Source organism: Vicia villosa, linkage group LG7, assembly GCF_029867415.1.
Source record: "Vicia villosa cultivar HV-30 ecotype Madison, WI linkage group LG7, Vvil1.0, whole genome shotgun sequence".
Lineage (NCBI taxonomy): Eukaryota > Viridiplantae > Streptophyta > Magnoliopsida > Fabales > Fabaceae > Vicia > Vicia villosa.
This window is the reverse complement of record NC_081186.1, coordinates 91,945,233-91,958,646: the sequence shown is the minus strand read 5'-3', so window position 1 is coordinate 91,958,646 and position 13,414 is coordinate 91,945,233. Positions and strand designations below refer to the sequence as shown.

General features: G+C 33.8%; 3 protein-coding genes across 4 annotated transcripts; 1 reads left to right on the top strand and 2 right to left on the bottom strand.

Moving 5' to 3' along the window:
• The first annotated feature begins 1,107 nt into the window (after nucleotides 1–1,107).
• On the top strand, nucleotides 1,108–2,001 carry LOC131615830 (uncharacterized). Its single transcript, XM_058886991.1, has one exon. It carries the CDS (start codon nucleotides 1,108–1,110, stop codon nucleotides 1,615–1,617), a length of 510 nt encoding a protein of 169 aa, XP_058742974.1. The 3' UTR covers nucleotides 1,618–2,001.
• Nucleotides 1,614–2,141, bottom strand: LOC131615829 (uncharacterized). Its single transcript, XM_058886990.1, has one exon. It carries the CDS (start codon nucleotides 2,139–2,141, stop codon nucleotides 1,614–1,616), a length of 528 nt encoding a protein of 175 aa, XP_058742973.1.
• A 4,134-nt stretch (nucleotides 2,142–6,275) lies between these two features.
• LOC131615827 (DNA polymerase I A, chloroplastic/mitochondrial-like) lies at nucleotides 6,276–12,650 on the bottom strand. 2 transcript variants are annotated; one of them, XM_058886988.1, is made up of 12 exons: nucleotides 12,439–12,650; nucleotides 10,561–11,545; nucleotides 10,234–10,425; nucleotides 9,408–10,087; nucleotides 8,780–9,221; nucleotides 8,514–8,609; nucleotides 8,302–8,394; nucleotides 8,027–8,221; nucleotides 7,844–7,936; nucleotides 7,518–7,730; nucleotides 7,214–7,303; nucleotides 6,276–6,853 (listed from the first exon to the last, which is right to left on the bottom strand). In XM_058886988.1, exons 1-12 carry the CDS (start codon nucleotides 12,558–12,560, stop codon nucleotides 6,692–6,694), a joined length of 3,363 nt encoding a protein of 1,120 aa, XP_058742971.1. In that variant the 5' UTR covers nucleotides 12,561–12,650; the 3' UTR covers nucleotides 6,276–6,691. The 2 variants fall into 2 exon arrangements, with proteins under 2 accessions (XP_058742971.1, XP_058742972.1); XM_058886989.1 differs by having other exon boundaries at nucleotides 10,561–11,542.
• Nucleotides 12,651–13,414: the final 764 nt, after the last annotated feature.

Genomic DNA, 13,414 nt, shown 5'->3' with positions numbered 1-13,414 from the left:
GATAACTGATAAATTAATCGCTATTAATTTATAATTAAAGATTAATAATTTATAACTTATGAGTGATAAAAAACGTTGTAGTCATGATATTTACGATTTCTTTAAACACAAAATTTAACGTTTTCTATATTTACAATTAAATTTTTTTTATTTAATTTAAAATTAGAATAAAAATTAGTTTGGTCAAATAGTCTCTTAGAAGATAATTATACAACTTGTGATTGACAAAATAGTTTAAAGGATACAAATACAAAACAACAAATGCTCCCGAGTGTCATGCATTTTGATTTTTGTCTAATTTCAGAATTACAGTTCAACTCATTGATAAATATAGATTTCGTAAATGATGTTCTATCTTTCACACACTTCCCTAAACCTGAAAACCACTCCTATAATTAATACCTTCTTTACCTAATTAGCAACTTAGCATACTAATACATGCCTAATAAGACACCAAACCTACTTAAAAAGACAATCATAGAGATTTTCCTATTTCATCTTTCACATGAATCCAATCACAACCACTTCACACAACATATATCCTAAAAACCGGTTCAGTTCAACCCGTCAATCGGAGGACTAACTAGTTCTCTGGTTAACCGGTTGAATCGGCCGTTCATTTCAGTTTTTAAAACAATGTTTCATACTGACAAGCAGGGGCGGAGCTACAGCCCAGCGAATCCGAACATGCGTCCGGGCTCAATCCCTCCTTTTGTTGTATACTCCCCACCTAATAGTCAATTTTTAGATAACATCATGGGAAAAATTAGTAATTTTTAGACAAAATTAAGGGCAAAATTAGTAAAAATAAGGTGTGAAATTTTTGGACAAAATCAAAGATAAAATTTTTAGACAAAATTAATAGAAACAGAGTGTAAGATTAGTAAAAATAAAAGTATAAAATTTTTGCCCAAGCTCCCTAAAATTTCTGGCTCCGCTGACAAGTGGTTCCAAATTATGAGCTAGCATGTAGCTAGGAATATGATGTCACTTAAAAAGTAGTTAAAAAGGGTAGTTTAGTAGTTAGAAATCAGATTGTTTTAACTACAAGCACATGAATGTAGTGACCATAAAGTCATACACCAATCTCCCAATTTTACAAACTTTATGCCATGCATTTTAGATATACAATATAAGATGAAGAAAAAAATTACTCAAAGTATCTGCATTTCCCCCACTAGCACAAAACCAGAAGCAGCACTTCTTGTAACAGAAGGTTTACCTCTTTCCTCGGCACCAACCAAAGAAAGCATGGTCGCAAATGACGCAATAAAAGAGAGCGCTGAGTTTCCTCCAGTGGAAATAGGCACCCGAGGCACGGTCGCGTCACTCATAATGCAGGAAATCGACTACTTCAGCCGGATCGAATCAAATTCCCAAGACAGGTCACAGAGGAACAACAAGTCTCAATTCACAAATGTAGGTTCCTCTCACAGCACAAATCCTAGGAGCACAATTGTGTCCACAGTTGAAAGTACAAAGAAAAAGCGAGTAAGTAGCAAGCTTCTACCTAGTATGTGCTCTATGGTGGATGTATCTGACGGCGGTAGGCCAAACGGGACCTCGGTTTTTGGTTACAGAAACCTGAGGTCTGACACGAAAAAGTTTCAGTTTTAGATAATGCTCTCAGAGAGCTTTGAGAAACCGAGCTTCTTGAGACGAGTCGCTAAAGGAGTAGCCCAAGTTTTTTCTGCATTCCCACATTTGATATCGACGACTTCAACAATGTTAGGTTTCTTTTTATCATTTTTTTTCTGTCTGATTGGAGTTCTGTCCACTGAAAAATGATCGGCAGAATCTAACATTGGTATTCTATGAGTATTCCTACTAGTACTACTACTATTAGCTTTTGTTCTATAATTTGTATTTTTACTGCTTCCACTGCCACTGCCACTGGCTTCATCTGATGATTTTCTTGGTTGTAGTCTTTTAGGGTTTGCACTTGTACCAGTATTACTACTACTACTACACGGAACAGAAACGTGAAGTGTTCTAGGTTTAGTTCTTGAAGATACCTTCTGTTTTTGTGGTTTGGAAGAGATTTGATCCAATTCTCTTGTCATTAAGGAACTAATTGTTCCGATCGTCCCTAACTTGATCGATCCTCCTTTGCCCTTCATACCTTCGAGCGTCTGAGCCATGTTCCTATGATCCTATTATCTCCAATTAATAATCCAAATATTTTAGTCTTTGAGATAGATATTCCTTGCTGATTTATTCAATTATCTGTTGCACATTAGTGTCACCCGGTTAGAATAGCAACCTTAGTTAAAAAAAAAAACAGATATGAAAAATGCAAACAAATAACACATGCGATTTGATTTTGCAATTTCAATAGGGCCTATGTCTGCTGCAAAGTATCTGCAATATCTTCCTATTATTCAAGCTTAGCGTTTACAGATTATAACTTGTGCTTAAATACTCGTCAATGCAAGCGACTTGCCCCCTAATTAAGTAAACTATGAGACATACCCAACGCATCCAATGAATCAAATATAGAGATACTCTTTTAGAATTCGTGTATTCGATTCCTCAAAAATTTAGAATTGTTTTTTTCAATGCAAAGTTTTATAGTTCTAGATAACCTAAAGGCACAAGTTAGCAAGAGAAAATAGTCCAAAATAGTAATCCCTAATTAGCTTCAAAAATTTAATGGAAACAAAACAAAGAAACCATTTTTCTCAAGAAAGACCAAATTAGGGTTCAAAAAGGAAAAACAAATCTTGAAATTCAATCAATGCAATCATGATATATCTCAGCAAAACACACAAATTGACCACAAAATCAATACAAGTAACATGAATCAGAATCAAATCCAAAACACTACCCACATTAGCAGAATCCACCAAATTTGACAATTTAAGAAAGCATATACAAAATTCCAAAATCAAAACAGTGATAACTTAGCTTGAATTGAACAATAACAACAAAAAAGGAATGAACTTTGAATTCAACAGAATTGCCCTTTACATTCATAGAAAACAAAAATGGAACACATTTTAGATCCAAACAGAAAATATAAAAAATAAATTTTGGGTATTTTCTTACTCACAACATGGTCATGGAAATTGCAGATTTGAACAGACCCAGCATAGGAACAAAAAAAAAATTCCCCAATTTTTCCCCCTTAAATCATGTGAATGAAATTGAAGTGAAAATGAAAGTTTGGGAAATTAGTTTTTGTGTTGAGTTTGTGTATGTCTTGTTTTAGAGAGTGTGGATGGATCCAGTTTCATTGATTTGACTTTTACTCTCATATCATTCATTGTAGTAGGAAGGAAAATAGTTTAATAATTGTTCACACCTAATATTCACTATCAAGAAATTAATTCATAATCATCAAGATTAGTATGAGTGGAATGCTACTAATAGTAGTGGATAGTGTATTTGATTTTTGTGATTACTTTAATACAAATTAAAGAATGATTAGATTATATTATTAATAGTAATTCATAATTGTCATATCATTTAAAACATTTTAATTTTATTGTAATTATTTTTAAAGTTATTTGTGTATTTATCAAAAGGAAAATGCTAATTAGTAAGAAAGTGGAAAAACAAGAAATGCAAGAATAGATCTCAACCATCCATTATCATCACAACCCCCATAATCCGTATTAAAAAAGAAGTTAAATTTAAAATTAATTTAAAATTTACCACTAAAATAGTTACACATACTCATTCTTACATTTCTTCTTCAAATTGATTCATACTAAATAACACTACTCTTATCAAAAAGTACAAAGTGTGCATGTTATTATTTTGAAAAATTAGTGTATTTTAAAGTTCATCCTCCACCGGTGAAAGTTAGTGCAAAATCAGACCAAAACACCACTGCAACCTTTTTTAAGAACAATTTTCACCTGTGGAAGTTAGTGCAAAATCAAACCATAACACTACTACAACCTTTTAAAGAACAACTTCCATCAGTGGAAGTTTAGTGTTAAATCAATATGGTTTGTTTTGCTGCCCCCAAGTTATTAAACCTTGCACCGTCTACTTTGACTAAATTAGTATGGTTTGTTGTGTTTCCGCCCAAGTTATTAAACTTTGTCGCTCATCATTTATTTCCTTCCTTTATCTTGTTATTCACTAATTTTGTCGTATAAATAGTTGGTTTATTTCTCATGAAACAATAGACCAGAAAATTATCTTCTCCTCCTCCCTTCTTTGTTCCTGGGCAATATATATTTGAGATTCTCGCTGGTTCTTAAGTTCCTGGTTACTGCAACCAGAAGGTGTTTAATCTGGGGAGTGTTCAGGATAATACATGAATAAAACTCTCAAGGATAGTGAATCTAATTTAGGATCCAGATCAGTTATTTTTCTTAATTTACTTTGTGATTTCGTTACTGTTGAACTTGTTGTTTTTGCTCTGTAAATCCAACAGTTACCCCTACAAGGACAGAGGTACTCAGATGCCTTTAGTAGATTTATAATAATTTTTATGGTTAGAAGTTGTCCACGGCGGCAAGAAGCTATGTACATGGTTTCATGGTGGTTTTAAAGGATTTATTCATGTGAGGTGAGAGACTTTGTATCTCAATATGGTGCTTAGATATAAGCATGTGGATTAATATCTGTCTTTCTCTTGTTTGGGAAGAAGTGTATATAAAAGTCTTTTGGGCATAGGATTTAGGAAACCCTTAGAGGTAATAGTCGATCCTCCATGACTAGGAGAGATTGTTGACTATATATTTTTCGAAGGAGTCGTGGTGTGACTTCTTCTAATATAATTAACGATATATGATGGTACTATAAACGTCATATGTCCCAAGGGCGGACCCTCATGTTATGTGTGACAGGCGCCGATCGACAACAATCTAGGTTGGGAGTTGAAGTCACCCTTGTTTGGGACCCTCACAAATATAATATTACATAATCCCTTAAACATGATAGTTTTTAAAGGGCGGGGTGTTTTTAAGACTTATTTCGGATCCCTTTCAGAGGCATGAGATTTGACCCTTTTGTTTTAGGAGGCGAGACCCTCGGCCTGGGACGAGTCTCTCAACTGAAGACAACCTTATTAATGAGAGATAAATTTTTCAGCTTAGGGTGAGTTCCTCAACTCAAAGTGACCTTATTAATGAGTTGAATTCCTCCTTTCGTTTGCATACACCTCCTAATTAAGGGGCGAATCATCTCTCTATGCCAATTGTCTTCTAACTAGTTAAAAATGTCAGTTGAGAATATCAATCAATCATTCAGATAATCACATATACTTATATTAAATGTAATTAATAATGACCTATTTTTCAACACCTAACGTCAGATGTTATAAACATAATGAGTTTTTTAAAATTATGAGAGTGTGGATGGATTCAATTTCATTGATTTGACTTTCACTCTCATATCATTCATATCATTCATAGTAGTTAGAAGGAAAATCGTTTAATAATTTTTTTCTACCAAATATTCACTACCAAAAAATCAATTCATATTCATCAAGATTAGTATGATTGGAATGCTACTAATAGTAGTACTTTAGTGTATTTGATTTTTGTGATTACTTTAATGCAAATTAAAGAGGATTAAAGATGATTACATTGTAAATAGTAATTCATAATTGTCACATAATTTAAACATTTAATTTTATTATAATTATTTTTAGATTTATTTGTATAATTAAATGTGATCTATTGAAAATAATAATATGATTTTTTTTTATAAGCGATATAATATAATTTTTTATAATATAATGAATCAAAAGTAAACTTTATTTTACACTAAAATTAATTTATTTTGATAGTTGTGCAAATATATTTAATTGCCAATCGAAAAAAAAAGAAAAGAAATTTCAACCATTAAATTATTTACAAAAAAAAAAAAAATAGCTTAATTTTACCAAAATTTAAACTTTAAATAATTCTTTTAATAGTTCAACAACAAAGAAAGACTTATTTATTTAATGGACAAAATCAATATTATTTCTTGTTGGTGACTTAAGACTAAGACTTAGAAGATTTTTTTTTATGTGTATTGACTTTAGGAAAAATGTTTTATCATATAACTAGAGTAATTATAAGAACTATTAAAAATAATGTCCAAATTGAATCGAAATGAATTGAATTTGAAATTAAAATTTAATTAAATGGTAAATGAGTTGGTGTGAACATTTGTGATAAGTTTAGATTCTCCAAATAAGTCAGAAAATGAGGCTGATCATACTAGTTTGGCTAGAAAGCAGCCACGGCAGTGAGTCGGTGACAATATGAATGCAGACAAATACTCACTTTCTACAGGTCCTTCTCAAAGGATGACTGTGTCACTAAAAATTATTAGAAATTTTACATTTTATATTTAAATGAGTTTAAATAACAGTGCTTATGTATAATTAAATGAGTTTAAATAAACTCTTCCAAAAACACTACCACAAAATATCAGAAGTACTTCCTGAGATTCATATTTCATACTGAAAACTAACCTCAATAATTTCACTAATTACTAAGCAGAGTGCTGCAAAGTTTTCAACAGGGCTCATATTTATATATACTTTGCAATTGCATCAAACAAAAAGACCATACTGGTACATGATGCAATGCATGAAAAAACCATGCCACCTAAATCAGTAAAAAGTCGAAGCCACCGGTTTTCGCCTTTTGCTTCCTCCCAAGCTAGAGTGGTATGCTTTAATATTACCAAAACATCAGTGGAACCAAAACCTCTATAAACAGTCATCTAGTTATTATACCTATTTTGCTGAGTACCAATTTTGAGCACATTTGGCATCAACAGAGAGATCAACTTTAAGAATATTCTTGCCATAAAAAGGTTTCGACATGCACTCGACAACTATGGATTTCGCAATCTCAGCCGACTCTGTTGGTCCTTCCAATATGACTTCATCGTGAACCTGCTTTGCCATATTCAAATACTTTGTGAAAAGATTACAATATACATGAAAGTAAAACCAATCTTGGCCATGCATATGGTTGTCAATGCTGTCAATTGCAGATTGTGGAAAGTGAAAAATAAAAGTTTGTTCAAATTCTGTGCAACAGTTGCCAATACTATTGGACAATATTTGCACTAAATAGCATATTGCAAACAATCGTGATTTGTTCAAATTTTACTAAACTATAGTGCTATAGCCTATCAAACAATATTGGTGGTTGTATGGCCAACTATTATCTTTCAATTGATACACAGCTTATAAATACCAATAAAAGTGAGCGAGAAAGTTGAAAAAGAAATTAGGGAGTGATGATATTACCTGTAGAAGTAACCTCCATCCAAGCTCCTTCAACTTTTTATTATTTGAAATTTGTATCATGGCACACATGGCAACATCAGCAGCACTACCCTGTTGCATTTTACAAATCAGAAATCCTTTGAGAAAAATCTGTATGTATGAATGTGCTATTGTAACCTTTATAAGTGAGTTTTGAAAACTTTATTTCACTATTCGTTGTTTTCTATGTTAGATTAACCATAATGTGATTCTCAAACTCAAGAGTATAGTGATAGTCTGATAGGGAAGGGGACAAATTATTGTGTTATTCGAAAGAATTACGGACCTGCACTGGAGTATTAATAGCAGCACGCTCAATGTGACCTTTCTGATAGGTATTAGCTTGGGCCATCAAAGGGAATTTCCGGGCTCGCCCTAGCAATGTGTAGACACAATGAAACTTACGAGCTTCTTTTTTACGCTCCTCTTGCCATTGCAAAACTTCTTTTCTGTCATTGTACCAAAGGTCAACTGTTTTCTTAGCTTCTTTCACAGAAACCTGAAAAAAAGAAAGAAAAAAACATGTGAATTTTTCTCGACAATGAAATAATAAATCATGGACACTCCTCAGCATTATAAATCTCTCATAATACGTAATAGAACTCAGTGTACCCTCCAATCCTTAGATAGCCCCACTGGAGTCTTCCCATATGCAATTGAGAAGTTCAGCATTTTAGCTTTTCTTCTTTCAGAACCAAACGCATCCTAAAATGGAAGGGGGGAAACACAAAGAGTTACGAAAAAATTATGGAAAAGGTGTCTGTAATGCTAAAGCGATAAATTCTGCCTCTATACCTTCAATAGAGGAACTGGAGGTTTATCTTCACCAGGCTGAGGATCCCACTCGAGAAGCACTTCCTTTTTCTCAACTGCTTCACGAATATATGGGTACATATTCATAGCAGTCCTTGAATGGAAATCTCCACCGGCTTTAAAAGCATCCATCATGCTCCTACAGTTGGCAAGATGTGCGAGAATCCTAAGTTCCAGCTGCAACAATACATAACACCGTTAACCGATTAAAATTTCTAGAGAATATTCCAAATAGATACACAATATGAACTACTAACCTGTCCATAATCAGCAACTATAAGAGAATTCCCTGGTGCAGCGATGAATGCTTGACGTATTTTGTATCGGTCTTTTTCCAAAGCAGGTTGATTCTATTCAAAAACAAATTAATAGTTCTTAACAAATTTCAGGTTCACAACTACCACCATTAAAAGGAAATATCCTAATCAAAATCTTAAAAAGTTCTTGTATATAAAACAAATTAGAATACCTGCAGATTTGGTCTTCTAGCTGACAAGCGTCCGGTCTCCGTGTTGATATTTAAGGAGCAATGAACACGGTTATCCTTTCCTGATATATTATGTCCCTGAAATAAAGAAACTAAGAAGTTGACGTAGAGCATGGTATAAAGAACTTCAGAGTTAAAAAAGAAAAAAAATATATATACTAGATCAAACTTTATTACATGAGTAATGGAACATGGAAGCAAAAATTCATAGCGAAATAGACCAAAAACATGTACAATTAAAAATATACCTGCAGGGGTAGAATGAAGTTTGAAATCAAAGATTTGATTGAACTGACTTCACATAAGGAAGCAATGGCATGGCAAGCTTCTCTCCCTTCTTTCTCTGTTGGAAAAGCAGCAAAAGCTGTTCCATATGCAGAATTATCACCTGTTGGAACCTCAATATGTTTTTGAGAAGGATTTCCATGTTCATCGTCAAGATCCAAGTTATAAACCTCATCGGTGAAGTCAAAATCAGAAGAAATGTTTCCAGCCAGAACCTTTAAAGCATCACCACTAATTGATGGCCAACCACTTGCTGTGTACATCTCGGTCTTCAAGTTATAACCTAGGCTCTTCACCTTCATGTCGCAGAATTTTTTAGGAGCCTTCTTGCCTTCTTCAATTACTCCATCAACATTGGGAACTTTGAATATTCGTTCAGTTGGAAGTGATAGAGCTGAGTTTTTTCTGCAATTTGAACAAGACAAGTGGGTATGTGTGAATTGCTTCCATCAATATCTTTCAGCTACTTTGTCATAAAAAGAGCATTTCATAAAACATATCCAAATATGTATTAAAATTACAATAATTTGACTGTTTGCTTGATAAATAGGTCCTAACATACGACTACGAGTATTAAAAAAAAGTGTGCACCTGTTCACGGTACCACCAAAAAGCAGCTGGCGCAGCTGTATTTCGCTTCCGATATTCATATACTTGGCATCAGGACAATACCTACACGCCCATTTCCGGAATCTATCTTCAGCTATTTCTTGCTCTACTTTGGCAACCTTTTCTATGCCTGCAAGATATGACCGATCAACTAGCATTCCCTCAGCTTCCATTTGGACTAGAATCTCCCCAAATGGGCGCCAATATTCATTGTAGAAATCATACATGGTTTTCCCAGAAACTGGTACACCATCAAATTTCCACGGCATGTCTGAAAGATAGCTTTTAAGGCTCTCATACAGATTCAAAGTGCTTTTAGCATCTAAAGCAGAATAACATATCCAAGGTATACGCTCATCTCTCTGTAGATCTTCAACAGCAGTGATGATAATCGCTTTACCTTCGGTTCCATCTTTTTTCACTTTTTTCTTACTAAATATAGTTTTCATTGACACCTTCCCGATCAAATCCTTTTCATGGTTCATCTGAGCCCTTGACATGACCTTTTTGTCACCTGATAGTTTTTCAAGAGAATAGCCCCCATTTAGTTGTCTTGAAGAATCCCATAACCGTGCCATGTGCATTGTATCAGCATGAAAACCAGAAACTTTGAATCCGTAGTTCTCTATAACATGACAATCAAAGCTATAATTATGCCATACCTACAAAATGCACCAGTAATTTGGCTACTTAAAATATTATATGTAATCCAGAGTCATAGCATTCATACAGCAGAAATCGTAGAAGTACGGCACAAGAGGCACTGCATTTTGAGGTGAGCGATAGGATAGAAGAAAGAAAAGCTCACCTTCTTGATGGAAGGGTTGCTGAAAAAATCAGCAAATTTTTCTAAAATCTCTTTGCCTCCACCATCAAGAACATCTACCCAGATACAAGATTTTCCACCACCAAAATCAGCTTTTGGACCGCCATAAATGCTGAAGCAAGTTATCTCCCCGTGATCTACAGGCGTTTCTTGTTTGACATCTATCTTGGCTACCTTTGAATAGAATGAAATCAGCATATAACATATGTTGGCATACAGGAGAGTGTGAGGAAAAAATTTAGCTATGCACAGTAGTGATCATGGAAAATCCATACATAACACATGTGAAAACAGTCAAAATAATTATACCTCGGTATCACATGCATAAATAAGATGCCGGTACTTTACTGTGAGCATCTTAACAACCTCTTCTGCAAGAGGAATATTATCAACCACCAAAACATCTTCATAGATACGACAGAGTCTGTCATGAAGTTTTAACTGGTCAGCACAACGTTCCTTTTTAGCAAATGTTGCATCAGTTGAATCCTTTGTAGTTTCCTCCAAAACCTCGTCAACATTAACTCTAGGAATTTCCTCTTGACTGGTCTCCGATGCAGATTCATTAAACTGATGGACTACAGTTACAGAATCATTTAACGTCTTTGAATTTTCTACTACGGAATATTTAACCGAAGATTGGACATGTTCACCATGGTTCTGCCGTACAATATTGCTAACTCCCTCCATAGAAAAACCTTGTATCCGACTAACGGAAGTTAATTTATTAGATACTTGAGAGCCATCAGTTTTCGTCTCAAGTTTGTTTGCGTTGTTCATTTCCTTCCTATCTTCAGCTAACTTATTTTTTGCCATAGCCCATCCTCTTTTATCACCACCCGACAATTTCTTTTCAGTAGCAGTTGTGGAAAGATCAGGATTATAAAGAGCCACACCCACTTTTCTAACTTGTGTTTCATAGGAATGCGAATAACTCCTCTCTTCCTCTTTTGTCATTTCCACCAACATGCTATCAGCAGTTGTGGAAAGTTCAGGATTACAAGGAGCTACACCCACTTTTCTAACATGCGTTTCATAAGAACGCGAAGAACTCAGCTCTTCCTCTTCTGTCATTTCCTCCACCATGCTAGTTGATAAATTCGAAAACTTCATAAATGTATCACAAACTGGATTCTTGTATGGAACATTCTGTTTATATCGAGTCTGAGCGTCATATTTACTTAACCCTACAGATTTCAACTTTGAACACCATAAATCTGCTCTAACACAATTACTACGCATAACACTATTTCGAAGGCCATTGACACCAATCTGAATTGCCTTGATTTTTCTTCTTCAGTTCACATCATACAATGAAAACAAAGGTGTCAATTCAATGAAAAACAATAGCATATCATTAGGTGGCAATAATATCCAGGCTTTCACATATACTAAAAATAGTTTTCGAAAACTCAGTATCCAGCCCTAGGACCGTCTAATCCGGCTCACTATTCACTAGCTAAGGACCCAATGGAAGACACAGCAAAACTATGTATGGACCAACATAACACAAAAATTGTTAGCACAAGTGGAATTCGAAGCTGAGACCTTAGAGAAGCACACTCTCATGTCTCAAGCCTTCACCAACAAGTCAACCCCTCCGTCAAGTTCATGTACTAAAGATATAAAATATAATATAACAATAATAAACAACAAACAGTCTTTTGTTCATAAAAGTGTGAAGCAAGTCAATATAATCCTTTAGTGTATTGAAACTTTCAAAAACATCCCAAAGTATGTTTGGTTTAACTTTTGGAAAGGGTCAAAATCAATTCTAGAGGTGTAGACTACTAGATTTAACTCTGGAATGATTTTGCAATTCTAGAGGTGTATTGAAATTTGAAACTTCAAAAACATCCCAATGTATGTCGTGTATGTTTGGTTCTTCTAAAGTATAATTGATTCTACTTAAAGCTAGAATTTGTAACTTTTTAGTTTAAACATGATTTTTACATTGAAATTGAAATTGAAATTGACTGTTAAACTCAAATTTGCATTAAGTTATTCAAACATAGATAGTTTTACATTCAACTCACTTTTAAGCGGAATCAATATTACATAATCAATTCATTCAAAATCAAATTTTTTCACCGCAGAACCAAACATTGAGTAATTTCATGGACCAATTTAACAAACATAAAACACATTCAATAACCAAACTAAAAGAGAGTGAAGAAAAAGGTAAACCTGTGGGGAGTTAGGGAAAGGAGAGAAGAGCGTGAGGAAAGGGAGAGATGGAAGGGACGTGAGAGACGGCAGCACAAGGGGCAATATGGTCTTAACTCGGTAGCCTGTGTAGAGGCCGCCATTGTTGTTGCTGCTGCTGCTGCTTCTGTAACGGTAATGGCTTCTACGCTTCTATTCTATTCTATCATGAATCTGATATTGAGAATAAAAAAATGTGAAAAATCTTGGCCATTATTATTAATTTAAATTTACAATTATTACAATTATACTGTAGTTGGATTTGCCATGAAACGTGGTGTTTGTTTAAAAAAAAATTAAAATAAAAACTATAAATTCTTAAATATCAATGACTCATAGAATGTATTAAGTTGAGGTTTTTTTTTTTTTTTAGTATGTTTGTCACTTGTCATCTTAGTAGATTGTATATTATTTTAAAAAAAAGTTATTACTAATAATATTTTTATAATTATCTTTAATAAAAATTTTAATCTTTAATAATTTTATTATTCATAATTTATTAATACTAATAATAATTTATTAACTTCGGCTTTAAAAACATAAAAAAACAGTTGTTTCACATCCAATTTAGTTTCTCAATATATAAGTGAATTATTTGGGACGGTGAGAAATCCTTCATTTCACTGTTTAACTCAAAACCCTTATTCTTCATCTACAATCATCATTCAACTTGAAACCCTTCATTACATCGTTCAACTCAAAACCATTGTTCTTCTTCATCTTTGATTTTTTGGCAGTGAATCTAACCTTAGGATTTCTCTGTTGAGATTTTCTTTCATGAATTTGAACAGGAAATGCTCGAGCAATTGTCGCCACTGCCACTATATCCACTACATTATCCACTTTGCTACTCCACTCCACCTCTAGAGAAGGACTCAACGTCGTTAACATCGCCGAATATGTCACCCGGGTACTTAAATTACCTTTACTTCTATTTCGCTTAATTTTAGTAATTCCT

Coding starts and splice junctions, on each gene's coding strand:
- LOC131615827 (XM_058886988.1), bottom strand. CDS start 12,560: ATGGCGGCCTCTACACAGGCTACCGAGTTAAGACCATATTGCCCCTTG. Junction 11,546..12,438: donor CTTTCCCTAACTCCCCACAG/GTTTACCTTTTT, acceptor TGTGAACTGAAG/AAGAAAAATCAAGGCAATTC. Junction 7,731..7,843: donor GGCTATCTAAGGATTGGAGG/GTACACTGAGTT, acceptor TCTTTTTTTCAG/GTTTCTGTGAAAGAAGCTAA.
- LOC131615830 (XM_058886991.1), top strand. CDS start 1,108: ATGCCATGCATTTTAGATATACAATATAAGATGAAGAAAAAAATTACT.
- LOC131615829 (XM_058886990.1), bottom strand. CDS start 2,141: ATGGCTCAGACGCTCGAAGGTATGAAGGGCAAAGGAGGATCGATCAAG.